Source organism: Nothoprocta perdicaria, unplaced genomic scaffold (assembly GCF_003342845.1).
Source record: "Nothoprocta perdicaria isolate Ctin4 unplaced genomic scaffold, notPer1 scaffold_106, whole genome shotgun sequence".
In the NCBI taxonomy this organism is placed as follows: domain Eukaryota; kingdom Metazoa; phylum Chordata; class Aves; order Tinamiformes; family Tinamidae; genus Nothoprocta; species Nothoprocta perdicaria.
Genome location: NW_020454161.1, coordinates 749,249 through 767,248, shown reverse-complemented (window position 1 = coordinate 767,248; position 18,000 = coordinate 749,249). Strand labels below are relative to the sequence as shown.

Here is an 18,000-nt window from a genome sequence, read left to right as displayed (position 1 = left end):
TGGCTACGTGCAAGAACACAGCAGCTGTGAATCTGTAGCCTGCTTCGCTGCAGCTCTGGCTCCTCCATTCACCTTTAGACTGTGGGGTTTTTGCTTGTTCATTTGTTTTGTTCTTTTAATATTGACTCTCTTTCTTCTACTGTTTTCTTGACTTTAGGAATTTTGAGCAAATTGAGGACATATAGAAGCCTCTAAATTACTTGAGTATAATGTCTAATGAACTGAACACTGCATGTTCACCTTAGATTTCTGATGCAGTTTAGATTTCTGATCTTAYCAAAGGAAATGAATCCTCAGTAGAAGTTTTAATGACCTTTGCAGCTTAAATACTTCTCAGTATATAAATAGCAGCTAGTACTGGTCCCACAGCATTGCTCGGGGTGCGGAAGGGTGGAAGGGACCCCGGGAGCTGTGCAGGCCCCCTGCACAGGCAGCACCAAGAGCGTGGGGCCCAGGACTGTGTCAGGGCAGGATCTGAGCAKCCCCAGAGACRGAGGCGCCAATTTGTGATAAGAATATTGGAGGAATTATATTTCAAGCAACTTTATTAAAATAGCTGCCACTACTTATCTTTTGTTTCGTTCATTTCTTGACTCTGTATATTGCCTATTGGAAGATGGAAGGAATGCTATGCATTTTTTCTCTTTCCTGAAAGATCATTTAATTAGATGCCTGCTTTACCACGCATGTATTATGTAGCCAATAACTTATATAACAGGTTTATGGCCATTTCAGAGGGAGGATTTTTTTTTCTTGAGGAAGTAAAACACTTATCTAAATCTGACTGTCAGCATCTCATAGGGCTCTTCTGCTTTGTTTTCAAGCCGTCTTTGTTGGCAGGTAGATACTTTATTCCAGTCAACAGAGGAAAACTCCATTACAGATCTTGTCATTGCCCTTAGAAACACAGCGTCCGCGGGGTCCTCAAGGGGAACTCTGCAAAAATAAACACGGCAAATGTAAATTAACTGAGTATTTCTAAGCTATTGTACAGTGGATTTACTAAAATTATTCATTGTAGAAAGTAAAGGTAGAAGTCATGAACTCCATTTTTTTTTAAGTTTTCCTTTTTTTTTTTTCACTTTTACCCAGTCAGAACCACCATACTTTAAGGAAAAACAATCCTTAACCATGTCATAAACCATTTTAAATTTACTGTATCTAAAAAGGTGGCTTTGTACAGAGATGCCATGTTAGCAAGCTTTTCATTGCTGATTTTCACAAAATGGTTAATGTGGTAAAATGACTACATGTTTCTGCCCATGTGTTTAGACAGGATATTTCCGCACCGAGAGCTGCCGTCCCGCGGGCTGCCTGTAAAGGAACCCGCTGCGTACAGGTAGGTGCGACCCTGCAGTGAGGGGCGCCCAGCCTAGAGCCCCTGCGTATCCAGCCTAGGGAGGCTGCGCTCACAGGCCTGGCGCCCGGTCGCGGCTCAGCCCTCCTGCCCAGCCCCAGCACCTCCTAYGGGGCAGGCAAGGAGCTGCACCGGCTCCTGTGATTCTGTGATTCTAGTTTTATATTCATTTCTATGATTTTAAAATGTAGCAGAACGAAAGTAACATTATGCACCGCGAAGCGTCATTCTGCAAGTCAGYACGATTTGCAGGAGGAGTAGGTACTTCCGAAGAGACAGGAAAAAGTTGCCCCTGCCACAAGATAGAACAATTATTCTAATGCTCTCCTACTACTCCTACTCTACTAATCAGTATTTAGGTTAGTAATGAGAGAAATGAAGAAAGAGCATTTTATACACCCAGATGCAAAAGCAGCAACAATAAAAACTTACTTATTTGTGTGATCTCCAAATTCACAACCTATAATGAAATTCAAATTAAGATATTAATGTCTGTACAGCTTTTTGATTAGCTAAGACTTAGGATCATGATACTAACTTACTTTTTCAAATGAACAGAAAACTAGCAGATGATTTGAAATGTACAGGCTCATTCTTTACTAAATTACTATGGAAWCAAAGATCTTTGAAAAGGTTATTGCACCAATTATGAAATTTTTTTGCCAATGGTTATATAGTTCTTTTCTGCGGACAAGTGTTTCCACTTGTTTCCATTTCCATTGTGTAATTTTTTTTCACAGAAAAATGGTGCTACTACTCTACATCTGTGCATGCATGTACAATAAACTGTACATATATTTTGATATTTATCAAGGAAAAAACTCATATAATTATAGTATACTTTTTACCAGCCTTTTCAAAATCCTTAAATACACAGTTCCTAGGACTCTTAATTAGAACATACATTGAAAAGCATTTTCAGACACTTTATTGAGGCACCCAAACCCCATCCACACTGCCTGCTTAAAAATGCTACCATTTCAGTCATGTTATGCACAACTTTATTATTCTTATCTTTAAAATATCAACGAAGCAGATGAGATATGGTTTCACCCAAAGGGTTTCTCTGCACTGTTATGGTGCTTGTCACCAGTTTATAGATGGTGTCCACCTGCTTTCTTGTGTCAGGACCATGCTGTGTTACAGATGTGAACGGCTTAAGAACTCTATGTGTGAACTGTTAAGAATCTTGAAGCAATATGCTGCAATCAGACTTTATTAAAAATACTCTTCAGCTTGGAAAGCATGAAGGGGAAGATGTTTATAAAACTAYGCAAGATATGCAAATTTTCCAACACTATTCAGAAGAAAAACTTTTTTTTCAGGAGATGACTTTATAAAAGCACTAGAGGGCACCAAAAGCCTATGGTGCTGACCTGTCTAAAACAGGCTCCTTTTCAGAATTTGTTGGAATATTTTTATTTCAATAAAAAAAAATCCATATATTACAAAATAAAGAGTTCTGGKTTTTTGCTCTCTTTAAAAACAACTCTGTAGCTACAGGGGATGGCTCCAACCTAGGATTCATTCSTTGGCTGTTGCTGCTACCACGACCTCAACTGCGGGGCGTTCTGCGGCGTTCCTAGCGCACCCGTTTCAGCAGACCAATGCAAATCGCTGCTGGTGGCGGGAGCCCCCCGTGCTGTGGCCGGTACCTGGGGGGGCGGCCGGGCCGGGGCCGGGCCGGGCGCCCGGGCGCTGTCCCGTCGTGGTGCCCAGCGGGGTCTGGAGGCGCCTGCCGAACGCCACGGCCTGCAGCGCGCGGGATCTGCCGCCCGCGTAGACGTGCAGCGCCCGCTCCCGCTCCCTCGGGGTGACTGCTGCTAGAAGCGATAGAAAGGTTTCAATTTGTTCCACCAGCTTAATCGTCTCCTACTGTTTGCTCCAGGATCAGAAGGTTTAAAGGAAGAAGCTGCAAACCAAGACCCTTCGTGCCATTTGAAGGAGATGTGTTACCGAAGGCAGTAAAGGCACTGACGTTTTCTGTAGGCACAGCAAAGCTTGTTCAGGTCAATTCAATTCCCATTGCTTAACTACAGTGAAAACTGTGTGAGTGCAACCAAGAGTTTCCTATTTTCCTTTTTTTTTTTTTTTTTGCACTTTCTTTCAAAAATAGTTTTAAACAAAGTTTGAGTCTAAGTCAAATAAGAGATTCTAATGTTAGCAATGTGACCTGCATACTAATCTAGTAGTGCAGACATGAAATAAAAGCGAGTTAAGGGTTAGAACAAATAACTTGAGCAGTAGCGTTTTGAGTTCCGGGTTTTCTTAAATCATGGTATCGAGGGGATCAATCAGAAGTCATGGCTGGAGGCAGCAGACACGTGAGCTCGTGTCCTGTGTCACCTCTTTTTCCAAACTGTTCAGAATTGTAAGTAACTGTCAACACTTTGTGAAGAGAGGAAGGGAATCCTTACGTTTCCTGTCCAGGAGCTGCACTGAAGGAAGGAAGTGGATCACACAGAGGCGGTAGCCCGGGTCCTGTGCCAGAGGGTTGTGGAAAACGTCTGCAAAGTTTAGCAATAAATAAATAAATAAATAAATAAATAAATAAATAAATAAATAAATGCGATAGTCGCAAGACTGAAAAATTCAAGATCACCAGTAGTGAAAGATTTTGTACAAAATATTCACATTGTTTTTATATAGGCAAAGAAAGCAGTGTCTTTACATATGTCTCCTCTCAGTCTTCTCCAGGCTAAACAGGCCCAGCTCACTTAGTCTCTCCTCGTATGAGAAATGCTGGAGTCCCTTAATCATCTTTGTTGCCCTCCACTGGAGCCTCTCTAGGAGCTCCACGTCCCTCTTGCACTGGGGAGCCCAGAACTGCCCCCAATACTCCAGGTGCGGCCTCACCAGAGCGGAGCAGAGGGGCAGGATCCCATCCCCCGGCCTGCTGGCATTGTTAGGGGATGCCTATTCGAAATAATAGTAGCATTTTAGATATGATAGCTTAAAGACATAACAAAAAAATTGTAGGGGAAGACAAATAGTAAAACCAGATGAGGTTTTGGACACACAAGGATTTATCACAGCTGACTGATAGACAGTTTTGATCCTGTAGACACAACATAAAGCTAAATTAGCCACAAGACAAAGCTAAATACGTGGTTATCTGAGAGTTTGACAAAGCATGAGTGTGAAGTCTCCAGAAATTTATCTAACTATAGGTTACAGTAAAATGTTGGAAAGGGCCTAAGGTTCCTTGCACTCGGGTCCTACTAAGTTTCAGTGGGACTCGAGGTGCTGCCTTCCAAAGGCCTGTGAGCAGTTTGGCTGGAATGCTTATATCCAGTTCACGTTACCTGAATAACCAAACTTTGCAGCAGACACAAGTGGGAGTCCAGTGCTGTTTCTTTGCCAGGAAATGTGTAATGTTTGCCAAGATTAAATGCCAGATAGGYTTGGTTCATGAGAACGATATTAGAGGTTGGTTGAAATAGACACTGGCCCATTCCTGGATCTGGGTACAGATTGACAAGGTGCATTTATGTTTTTCTAAATTCACTGAATCATAAAGCTATTTTTCTCCTTATATAAATCATCTGGGACAGTAGGTTAAAAAGAATCAGGAGGCTACTACTTGTAATTAGAGTTTACAGAAAGGATATCTCCATAATTTAATAATTTAGACCATTTCTATTAAGATCTAAAATGATCTGCTTTTCTTTCTGCAAAGGGGGACTGTGACTAATACRCGCTCTAGGCAACAAATTCTTTGTTCCATATAATTTTAGCAATTAAGGAGGGAAGGGGAGAACAATGGCATCACAGAAGCAAGTGAGGGCTCTGATTTTCAAGAGATACTGAAAGATGAAAAGATCTGGAGATAATCRACACAGATGAGAGCACTGCACGACGCCATTCCCTGTTCTCCGAGATAAGGGGAACTGCCCGAGAGGTTCATCAGTTCTTTGATGCCATTGACTAGTTATTGTGAGAGTGCAATAAATCCGGAATGGGCACTTTCTATGCAGAAAATGCCTGCTCATGTATTCAGAGGGGAATTTAACAAAATATCTTAATTCCTTCAAAGAGTTTTCCAAAAGACCACTATATTTAGAAATACTAAGAGATCCACAAGGTGGCAGTAAAAGAAAGTTTCATTTTTCCTGATGAGCTCGGCAATACGTATTTTTTTTCTGGAGTGGGTTAATCTGAAATCCTAATTATGTGTCTGATAAGGCTGTTTTTGAGTCAGGCAAACACACGCTAGCATTCCAGAGAGAGAAATGCTTCAGAAAGAAGTCTCAAAGCAGCTCGGTGGGCGTCTCAAGTGGTAYGGCTATGGAATAAAGATTCAGCAGAGCTTTTTCCAAGGAATCAGAGTCACTACCAAGTACCTCTGAGTGTGGGTGTTACTTGCAACACATCCCTCCTCAGCAGCACTCTGATTTGTAGTTTTTAGACTTTTTTTTTTACTTATGGTTCTGAAAATAAATTCAACCACTGTATGGATCAAGAGGGTCAAAACATCTGGAATCAAGCCTTGGCTCTACTGTTCACTTTCTAATGAAAGTCATTTAATTTTACTTCTACAAATGAGGTATAATGCTTTTTTCTTCCACTTCTGTCATTTTTCTCAAATCAGGATGTAGGAAAACAGCTGCTTATCCAATGTAGGGCAGAAAGGGACTATTGTAGAGACACAACAAGGAAGAAAAAGGTTTCCAAGGACCAATATGCAGATGTTATCAGTTGTGGACAGCAAATCAGTAGAAGTAATTTTCAGAAAATGTGACAAAAATCTTGATTTCCCAAAGGGAAAAACTGAGACCTCCTTATCAAGAATTTTCTTTGAAACAGATTGCCATTTTTTTAAAGGCCGTTAGCAAGGAATGACTGTAAAGCACCATATTATGTTTCTTTCACTGATTAGCATTTACTGCCAAATCCCTGAAGATGGTTTTTAGACAATGTGGATCAGCACATTCTATGTATATTCTCTTTCATAGTTCTCTTGGTTACTTACTTCTCTGTGGAGAAGGCCTGTCCAATATGCACCCCATTTTCACGCTGTCTTTGTGACTGTCATACATAATAACTCASGAGCACTTCTGAAACTCTCTGCTGTTTCTCCCACAGAGAGTTGCAACAAGCACAACAAACTGCCTGTGCTTGTTGGAGCTCCTTGTTAATTGGTAGAGCTGTAACATTAAATTCAAGTGACAGCACTATTCATACACAGGATGTCTGTCCAGACTTATCTTAATCATCTCAAACAACTGCATTCTTAAATAGACAATTTTTAAATTCTGCACATAATGAAAAAAAAAAAAAAAAAAACTTGACTGGCTTGTTGTCTTCCCAAACACTTGACTTGTTTTTGAATTTTTGGCCTAGTTTTAAGTTTGATTAAAAATACACTTTTCAAGTTGTATTTTCCATTCCTGCCATGAGACATTCAGTGTTTTGAATGCACAAGGTATGGTTTCACGATGTTCACCTCCATTAATTATGTTACTAAGACATAAAATTAGTTCCTGTTTTCTCAAGGTTCCGAGAGTCTGGCATGATTGATGACGACATTCCTCTAGGAACCATGGAAAAAGACCACTTATACTTTCACTTTCAATAAGTTAATAGCACATAATCCTACTTCCCTGAAGGCTACTTCTTACACGGTAACTTCATGGCACCAGCACTGTCTTGTACAACTTAATTAGAAATTTCAGAGCCTATTCTACTTTCACTTCCACCCAGTATATCAAAAACTATGCTAGCTAGCAGTTAATATTTAATGTTAAAAGCCTATACATTCTTAGACTGTAGAAATCCATGAAGTATGCCAAAAAGGGGCAGAAAATAGGTTCTGTGAGCAAGGGAATTACTGAAGCCAGGAATGTGGCTCCCATGAACCTGCAAGAGCACTCCCAGTGTTGAGAGCAGCAGGAAACTGCTCCGACTGCCCCCGAGCTGCGGAACCAGCACACGGCCCTGCAGCAGCAACAGCCCAGCTCCTACTTAGGGCAGGTTTTTCTCTCAGTGGGGGTACTCTCCGTAGGATTTTCTTATCTTAAAGATCTCTTTCTTCTGCCCAATTTGAGAGAATTTGGCCATTAGGTTCAAAGACAAATGATGGTGAAACAGATAACCAACATCCTGATAACACACACTCAGCAACTATTATTCTGTTCTCCAAACTAAAAGGGTAGTATTACTTAGGGTCTGCAAGCTTCTCATTCCTTTTAATTCCTCCACTGTCTTGTCCAGGTGTTTTAACTGGTTGTTGTGAAGCAAAAGAATCTGTAAGGCACACAAGTGTTTCAGAGCACCTGAAATAAAATAAAAACATATTATTYTCACTATATCTGTTTGCCTGGATTAGACAATGTTTCATAATGCTGCATGTCGAGTTGGATGTTCTAGTTATCCCCYCCGCCTGCCTTTTCTATAACATGAGATTATTAAAAACATGTTTTATGTATCAGGTTTCAGTGTCCCTTTTACCTCTTCTAATTAGGTCATTTGAACACAAACCTCATATTCTTAATTTCAGTTCCTTCCATTTGTCCTCATTTTCGTCACCTCAACAAATCAAGTTCACCTTCACCACTTCTCTATTYGTCCTTCCTTCCTCTTCTTTCCTTTGTTCCTCTTCCTTCATTCATTCCTCAATATATTACAGTAATTTTTGATCTACTTCCCTTACTTTTTCCTCGCCAACATTACTAAGTACCTTAGAAAATAGCTCAAGTTCAAATAATTAGTAACATACTAAAAAGTTACTCCTGTATACTGTTGTGACTGATGCAGATTACATCTCCACATCCTCACTCCACATCAAGTCTAGATTGTTTCTGTTCAGCCCTTCTCTCCCACATTCTTCTCCCAATAAAATACCTGCCCTTCTGTTACCCATATTTTASATCTTTCTTCATTGTCTCTTTTATCTGTGCACTTCTTGCTTTCAATCATAAATTTTCCCCCAAATCTTGCACACACTAATCAACACCACTTCTCCATCCCAACATTTTACAGGGACAGAGAAAGTTAAAATATTATCATTTAATATACACACATTTTTAATCTGCTATGGCCTCTCCATTCACAAATTCACTCCCTATTCTGCTGCTGCCATTTCACAAGAGCAAGCAAAACCGAAGCACATGTATAAGACAAAAATGGAATTTTTGAAGAAAAAYCTTGCATTAGCTTTGCAGAATACTTCTCACATATACAAATACATCATGGAGAAACTGCAGAATATTTATGATTATATTAGCAGTAGGATAATTTATTAATTTAGTGGGTTTTTTTAATTTTTATATTGTGTCTGTCAGCACTTCTACCAGTTTTTCACCATGCAGACATCCATGCCCCTCAAAAAGTACCTGGTCAGCAAGGGAACTACAAATAATGATATGTGAGATAAGCTTTGCATATTTATTATGAATATGAAATATGGCAATGTTAGATCATTTTTTTTCTACAATTCGTGATCAATTCAGACTGCACATAATGCTTCCAAATCTTATTTTTTCAGTTGTTTTAACAGAAGTAAAGCTAAAATCATACAAGACTTACAGCCTACTAAGACTGTCTAAAGTGTTTGTATCTGTTATGTTGACTATACCTGATACTGATCAAAATTAATAAATAATAACTATATAATAATATCTAACTGGCAAGTGGAAATGATCTTTCATTTCCTTAGACCAGGACTAAACTTGACAATAAATATGACCTAGTTGCCCCTCAAGTATACTGGAACTAATCAAATCTGTAAGAAAATAACCGATGTATATTTTATGAATATGCATATTATGCATATATGCATTTTATGTATTTTTATGCAAACATGGGAGGAATTTTCAACCACTAGGTCACTGTTACATATTTCTGAATGTCAGTACATCAAAAAGAACACAAAGGTCTTCGCTCAACAAAAAGACAAAGTTGTTACCTGATATATCTGTGACCTCATTATTGTTGAGGTAGAGTTCTGTCAAGCAGTGGTTTTTGACCAAGAAACTCAGATCTTGGATCTGAAATGAGAATATATGTCAATCTAAATTTAACTTCACAGTAAGCATGGCCTCCTTCAAAGCATTTCATTACAGCTAGTATGGTGAAAGACTCTTTTGGTTTAAGGCATCTTTTAAGGTTTTAATCTTAATCCTAAATGCTTCTCCATCTCTTTCAGAGCTGAAACTTCATCAGAAATACTAATGACTTATGGTAAACASACATAAAATGGCTTTATATAACCTTTTCAACTGCAAATTAACATTTGTTTTGGGAAACAAGTTTCACTGTTATTCCTGGCCTTGCATTTTTAGTTCTATTCACATTCAACATACTTTCTTTGTGAGAACACCTTTTGTTTTAAGAATATTCCCAATGAATATGCTTGCAACAGATCCAACAACAAAATTCAAAAATCATTTCTTCACCAGCAGAACTGAAGAGGARGTATTTGGTCTAAATTTCCCCAAAAGATGAAATAAATTATAATTAGAGCAAAATTTGTCTTATGGGCATATTCCTAATCAAGTGTTATCTTTGGTCTCTATGAAATATCAGCCCATCACCTTGAGGAGCTCAGTTCTCCTCTTGTCTTGACTCGGATGCAAAGTAAAGCATATGCAATGGGATACCAAGCTGACCATTATAGTTTTATTTGCTACTCAGTTGAGATGCAAAAATTAGATTCATTTATCTTTTACTGAACAGCAAGGTCAGCTCTGCTTGATCATCAGACCATTTCTTATACTTCAATTCCTTTATAAATAACAGGGGAACACTTCCACGTGTGGTTTTAGTGCAGCCTTTTATGTATCCATATTTTTGACTTTTTTGAGAACAGTTGGACAACCACAGGTCTTTCAATAAAGTCAACACAAGATGCTATGTAATTAAGGGTAGCCTGAAGCAGCAGATATTCATGCACTCCTAAAATATGCAATGTATATTTTCTTCTGCTGCTCACAGAACTACCTATTCATCTCAGCAAGTACTTCTGGTGTTCTAAGAACTTGAAAGTCAGGTAAATTATTGCACATTAAGATATTTAAAAGCAGGGTAGAAATTACTGTGTTTTATTATTATTATTTAATTATCAGTAGTTAATGGTGAAGGTTTGGATTCAGTAAGGGAAAAAATAATGTTTGTCTGTGTATGTGGGGGTTCCTCACTCAGGTAGCTCTGCATCACGTACGTCTCAAGCGCAGCACTGCAGACRAGCTGCTGTGCACAGGCAGGAGCAACCGTGGCAGTTACAGGTCACCCCCGGGAGCAGGAGCTCAACGAGGGCTCTCACCTCGGCCACCAGCCTGCAAGGAAACAAACCGTGTACCTCCCACGGGGCAAGACCAAACGGCCACTCACTGCTTGCAGTCTTCCTGAAACATCAGCAGGAGCAGAAGCTGTACCAGGAACACCTCAGGGTCACATCGTCCCTCGCTCTGCTYCACGAGCTGCCCACCAAGCGACGTTCTCCGGTGAGCTCTGCTGCAAACTACTCTCCTAGACAAACCGCCCTGCTAAACACTCTCCTAAACAACTGTCTCCTAGACACTCTCTTCACATTATGTTACCAGGTAATTTCTGCAGTCTAGTTCCAAGTGTACTCAATTTCCCTTTCTATTGCTAAACATGGGTATAAAAATTTAGTCTCTTAAGTTCATAAATTTATAAATATTCTCTGAATATAAAGGAAGAACTCATTTTATAATCTATAATGTATAATGAAATCCTATGTTTATTCAAAGCTGTCATGTTTATACCACTTAAATTTCTCAGAAATTAGAAATAACCCATTAATTTGGAAGTTATACAATATCTTATTTTAGCAAAAATAAGTGTTACTCAGGGAGTATTCATGCATTGTTCTGCTTTTTAAATGTATATCTCATTACCTTATTGTTATTAATCCACAGGTACCTTAACCTATGAAACCGTGACAGACTTGGGATACTTCTTAGTCCTCTGGTGAAAGAAAAGAGTTAACAAATTGTTTAATATTGCTTTATCACCTTGTAAACAGTTTAATTTTAGATAAGTAACATCATAAAACACTAAAAAACAAACAAAAATATAGAAAATATAGCACAGAAAGACACGCAGAACCAAGATGGCAGGGAGTGTAAGCACTCCAAACACTTGAGAGCATAGCAGGTGGTAAAGAAATGGGAACAGAAGCAGCATTTATTTTCCCAGAGAATGAGTCCCATTTACTTTGCAGTTTGTAGCAATTCTGCCCAGAATATATGAAGAGAAATTTTACGTTTTAGGGGACACAAGTCTAAAGGGAAAACTGTTTTTGAAAGCCCAGCACAGCTTCCCCAGCCCCAGTGGCACAGGACCTAGCAGAAGACAGGCACCTTCTTCACCTTCTCTCCTGTCCTCACGCRAGTTTAATGCACACTCCTCCTCGCTCAGCAGTTCTGGTTTAAATCCAGCTGCACATCCACTGAGGCTGCAAAGATCTCCCACGTGCTTGGAGAGGTTTTTGTTTGTCTAACTGTGTATCGAAACTTGAAACTGCACTTGCAAGTGTACTTTAAGAATATGAGAATATGAGTTGACCTCTGAGAAATTTTCACTCATGTTCTTCCTAGTTTTTCACTGCTTTAAACAAATGTTCTTGTTTTTCTCCAGAATAATTAGAGATTACCTTTAAATTATGATTTTTTTTAAAATCTATATAGGGTTTTTTTGTGGCTTTTAAACTATTGCAGGGCTAGGCTAGTGTTTCAGAAGGGATTAATAAGATCAGTAAGTATTAATGTCATATCACCAGCCTAAACTTACCTGTGTGTGTTCCAGCTGGGAAGTCTCGTCTCCAGTTTCCCATGTTATTCTTTCCGGACACCCTCTGGCTATAGGACACGTGAGGGTGGACACCTCTTCTCATCTTGCATTTGAAAACCATTGAGGGCAAATCGCACAAAGCTACGTGCTGTAGTTTCATTCTATAATTCTAGAAAACATTATCCAGCTCTGCTCCTTTGTTAAATTGGTTACTTGGTTTCCTCAAATAATCCCTAAAAACTAGCCTTGCAAATAAGTCTTTATGTGCTTACTTTTATTGTCACAAGTAGCCAGAAATACATTACTCAAGTTAGTAAAGATAAGGACACAAATGTTGACAGCACATTGCTCTTACTGACCATTCTCCAATTCTTTTGTACAATTTTACCTGTATACGAACAATTTTTCAGACAGCAAAGCCTAATTTCCCTCGTATTGTCATTGCTACTTAATTCCTAGTTTACAGGATTACATTTAAATTGTCTTYACTCTCTCTCCAGTGGTATTCTCACCTTTACTGTCTCCCAGTCTTGATCTGTTTTTCTCTGTTTTCTTTTTCTTTTTTTTCCCCCCCTCTCCTCCTCCTCCTCCTGCACTCTTATGGCATTTAATTTGCCCCAGGTAGAGATTAATTCCCCTCATATTTTAAAAATGCCTGTCCATTTCTGTATGCCTTCCAGACACTGTGTGTCTCTTATAAACTGATCCTTCTTGGCCTCCAGCACTTTTCTTACCTACTGCTAAGTTAATCAGTTTCCCTAGGATGAAAAAAAAAAATTACTTTTGGACACCAAAAGTTGTCATGTCCCTTTAACAGCAATAGTTTAAAAATAGAATTTCACTCTATCTAGTTCATCTGACTTAATTTTTCATTTTTTCCTTCATTTAGCCAACATAAAATTATGTCAAATCAACAGTGAGGAGGMACGCTCTGAGACTGAAATTGGCTGAGGTTCAAGGTTTATATAAATTGGTATAGAATAAAAGGAATTCAATTCTCTCCAATCATCAAAGAAGCCAACTTCCATACTTTTCTCAAAGTGATTTCTTGGGAAGATAGATCACTTCTATTATCTGCCATCTGATCAGATCTTTTTATTCCATATCAAAAAAAAAAAAAAATCCAAAAATCAGTGAAGGCGCCTATTTAAGCACTTAAAATCAGAAAAACGTGCCTGTTAAGACTGCATAAGCAGCTCTGCCTCTGTTACATGCATGCATTACAATTACTTTATTATATTATTTAAATAATGTAGAGATGTCTTTTTTTTATCATTCTTTCCTTAGTTAAATTTTCTGTATGTTTTCTTCTTTTTAAAATATATATRTTGATAACTTGGCCAGTAACTATGCGTTTTGTATTTTCCCACTGCCAGGCAGCAAATCCTTTTTTTTKGGGGAAACAAGGAAATGTGATGGAAAATTTATAGTAACCAATGGGCATATTTAGATTTTAAAGACCACWTAATTCCCATGAGAAACAAGCCAGACAACACTGAAATCCTAGCACTTTTATTTGCCTTTACAGGACACAGCTCCATGAAAAATCCCGTCCCTGAATCAGTAAATTACTTTTGTTCTGTACRTATGATATCAGCAGTACAAACCTGAGGTGCAGTCGTGAGCGTGCAGACAGGTATGCAACACTTGGAATTATGCCCTGGCCAGAAATTCCAAGTATGCTTTTAAGAAGCTTTGAAGTGTGCCCTGTCATGTACGCAGCCTTCCCCGGTCGCTTCTCGGCAGGCTCACCCTGCCCTGCACCGCTGCTAGCCCAGAGGCTCATGAGGGCTTTACCTTTCCCCATGTGGCTTCTTCCTGTCCTCTCCTTCTTGCCAGCCTGCGTCTCCACCGCTGGGGACACGGGCTCCGCTTCCCACTCGCGTGGACCAGCTCTGCGTGGCCCAAGCCGGAGGTCTTACGCAGGCAGCAGCCTCGCGCTGCCCTCCTGCCCACCCATCCTCACGTCGCRACCCACCCATCCCTCAGCTGCAGCAGCAGATGTCAGAAACTGGCACTTCTCACACGGGGCAGTCCCGTATCTTTTTGTTTGCCTTCCTGCTGCTCTTTCCAGCCAGCTTTCCGGGCCATTCAGAATAGGCAGGGATCGGCCCATGATGCTGGATATCTCTGCGCTCTGTGGTGGAAGTTGATGCAAAACTGCCCCACACTCGCAGTTCTGGGCTGCTAGGGCCGTAGCCCTAAAGCTGAGCAGTTAAATACTTAACTGTGAGTATAGCTTGGATACATAKGTCAGCATATCCTCATTTCCTCTGGCACAACACGTATTGGCCTAGGTATAAATATGACTTACCTGGTATGACTTACCAGGTATGAACGATTTTCACATACGAATGACGTTCAGAGACTATACACTGTACTACAAGAGGTTACCATCTACTGCATGCTCTGTTTTTAATAAAAGTCAAATGGAGAAACAATTTGACTTACTGTCCGGCCAGATACAACACTAAGACATCCACATTCCTCTTGAAGCCACAGATCTTCAGCTGGTTTTCTATTGCCTGACAGTTTATGGTAGATTCGTCAGCATAATATACTGCACCATCACATATTCATTACATTATAATTGAACATGCAAAGTCAACGAACACTTAAATTAACATACATGTCAAAATTATTATATTCATCACAGCACTTTGCAAGCAAAGTATGGTCTAAGACAGAGGTGAGGCAATACCTAATGCAGTACCTAAATAATTTTAGGCAATACCTAAATAACTAATAATCTCTGTTCTTAATGGATGAAAATACTCCAACATCTATGTTAGGCTTACTCCAGTTTTATTTACCTGTGAGAATCATGGTTCATAGATGAGAGGGAGGAAAAGCAAGGTATGCTGAGCRGCTGAACTGCCTTCTCCCCCATGTTAGCCAACCCAGGGATCAACTGCCAAAACTGCTTATTTTACATTTGCAACTTAATGCACATAATTCTTTTTTTTAAAAAAATATATTAAATAAGCATCCAAAAACGTGTGCTTGTACATTAACTTCAAAACATGGAGACACAGGATTTTTAGATCACCACTGCACGTGCTGCCATTAGTAAAAGCAGCAAGATCCYGGCAAAATGAGTTACAGACACCAGCCGGTCCCTCCTGATGAGAGGCGTTCCCTCTACCGGAACCCAGCACCGCCGAGATCTCCGTCCCGCCCGTTTTTCTCCGCTCGGGCTCCCTCGGCCCCTTCCCGRCCAGCCGGGGGCGCGCGCAGCCCCCGCCCCGCTCACCTGCGCGCCGCCGCCCTGCGCCGCCGCCGCCATTTTAGARGCCGGTTCCTAGGCGACCGCGGCGCTCGCGGCATGGCGGGAGGAGGGGGGAACCCGAGCCCGGCCCGAGGGCGCCTGTAGGACCGGGCGGGTCGCCGAGGGTGACAGGGCAGGAGCGGCTCGGAGGAGCGGGGCTGCAGTGTCCCTGCGTGCAGCCCCGGGTATGGGAGTTCCACTTATCTGTGGGAAGCCCCCTGTGTCCTCATTGAGCACCCTGAAAACTGGCCTGATTTTCCTGGTTTTAATCACAAATCCCGTGTGTGCATGGTGGGGGTTATCAGGGAAATACTAGTGAGCCTTAATAGGCAGCTGATTTGGACCATGACACCCACTTGCGACTTGCAGGTCACCTTTGTGGTGACACCTCTGCCTATGTCAGTGCCCAAGAGTGAGGATGTGCCTGCTGCTCTGCAAACACATTTGGGGCAGTTGGGTCAAAACAACACAATGTTTGTGATAGCCGTGTGTACAAGCTCTTGCCATGTTTTTTTTTTTTTTTTTTTTTTTTTTTTTTTTTCTTTTTTTCTTTTTTTTTAATAACCATCATACTACATGGCACAAGCTGAAAAGCAGGGAAAGACCCCACTGCCAAATAGTGCATGTGCACACAGGACAATAGAAAATGTTCAATTGAACTGCAACAACAACAACAACAAAAAGCCTGCAAACTTGGAGCTTTATTTAGAATTCAATTTACACAAAGTACTCAAGCTAGCAGAAATAGCCATTATAAATTATGTGCAACTGGATATTTAAAGAGTAAGAGTTTGTGTGCAAATATATGAGTAAGCTGTCCCCCCTGGAATTAATTACGTGCATGCCTTTGCTTGCTCAGACCACTGAGCCCAGCTGCCGTGTGGATGCTGGCAGAATGGCACTACAGTCCAAGGATTATATTGCAGATAGCTAATTTTCATGGAGTAGTTGTGTAGGTGGCTCCCACATCAGCTCGGTAGCTTTAAACGATTGGAAATCTCAAGAAAAATTAGGCTTAAAACTGTAAAAAATGACAGCAGAAATGTCTTTAATCACTTATTTAAGCTTCTAAAAATACCTCCAGGGTATTAAAACATGAAAAGAGGAAATGCAGTTGAGAAGAAGAAACTAGTACAGAGATACATATTTTCTCATTTTAGATCTGAGTAATGTGTTCTCAATCAGCAGGATAAAGCTATCATTGTATAACTTGGAAAGGTGAGATGGTTAATTAAAGTCAACTTTTATAATAAAATTGTCTTATTGACCTGTCATATATTTTAAGTTCAAGTTTGGAGAGCGAGATGGCTGCTAGAAGATGTTTTGTCCCATTCTAATGCAGAGGTGTGAGACACATGGACCAAACTGAGATGGCCATTTCAGTTAATAATTGGTAGCCAATAACTTAATCTGGATACCCAAATATAGGCTATTTAAAATCCCATTAATCCAATTTCTCTTCTGGATCTGAGAGCTGACAAAGTCCCCACTGAGGTTAAAGGAGCTTGGATATATGTGGATTTTTATACTCAAACTGAACAATTGGCACTCTTTAGATAGACCATGTATAACCCTTTTTGCAAAATACATAACTATTTAGTCTTATTCTTGGATTGCTATGCATAAATGAGGTAAGTGATCGCTTGCGCTTCTGGAAATCTAGAGCAGTGACTCTACTCTGAAGTTTTCCAGAAAATCCTTATCCCACTTGTGTGCTAAAAATACTTCTTTGTTCATCATACGTGCACACACTGTTATAGCAGGGCAGAGCATTCTCAGTTTTTCTATGATATGATTCAATTCTGCCAGAATATACAATGTGTTAGGTATTTTCTAAATAGAGAAAAGAAAGTTTCTTTCTGGAGATACAGGAAGCCCATAGAAAAGTATCTTTTGTTTCATGAGCCATCTTTGTTTGTTTGTTTTTGCAGCAGCAGCAGAAATATCATCTTTCTGCTGTTCCCTAGGAAAAACAGATATATCAATACAACTGTTTCTTCTTATACCTAAATCAAGCTTTAGGTTTATTTCGATTACCACAAAACTAAGTGTTTTATGCTCTAAAAACTTCTAGAAACAGGTTGGTAAAATCATGCAAAATGTTGTCTTATGGAAATCCTACTACCTCCCTGAGGCACAGTCCAATGAAATTGTAAAAAAATTAGAGCTTCTTACATCGAACACTCACCCTCATTGCCTGTCATACGAAAAAAAGGTCACTCTCTCAATCACATACATATTTATTTTCATTTTTAGTTTATATTTCACCTATATTCTAAATATTCTTTTGTACGGTGATATGCATAGCAAAGATACAAGTTCTGCTGAGCTGAAGTGTTATCTAAAATCTACTCACCATGCAGTTATTATTTTTGTGATGATAGGAATCAGCTGGATCAATGAGAGCACCATATTATACCAGCATTATGCCTCAGCTTGAGCTTAATGATTTCCCCAGATAAAAAATAATATTATCAACCTCTTTTTCTTTCACGTAAATTGTTCCTGTTGCTATGCTGTACTCACTAAAATGACTTTTTTAGCTTTAATTGCTAATAAGGTTAGTCCATCAAGTGGCACCCAGACSACTGTTAGATGATGGGCTAAATCATTCAACCAT

The 18,000-nt window shown here is 39.8% G+C and overlaps 1 protein-coding gene across 1 annotated transcript; it reads right to left on the bottom strand.

Annotated features, from left to right (window-relative positions):
• Positions 1–469: 469 nt before the first annotated feature.
• LRRC72 (leucine rich repeat containing 72) lies at positions 470–15,398 on the bottom strand. The gene is made up of 9 exons (XM_026045096.1): positions 15,170–15,398; positions 14,564–14,672; positions 11,218–11,287; positions 9,264–9,345; positions 7,519–7,632; positions 3,775–3,864; positions 3,013–3,177; positions 1,790–1,817; positions 470–936 (listed from the first exon to the last, which is right to left on the bottom strand). Exons 1-9 carry the CDS (start codon positions 15,396–15,398, stop codon positions 771–773), a joined length of 1,053 nt encoding a protein of 350 aa, XP_025900881.1. The 3' UTR covers positions 470–770.
• Positions 15,399–18,000: the final 2,602 nt, after the last annotated feature.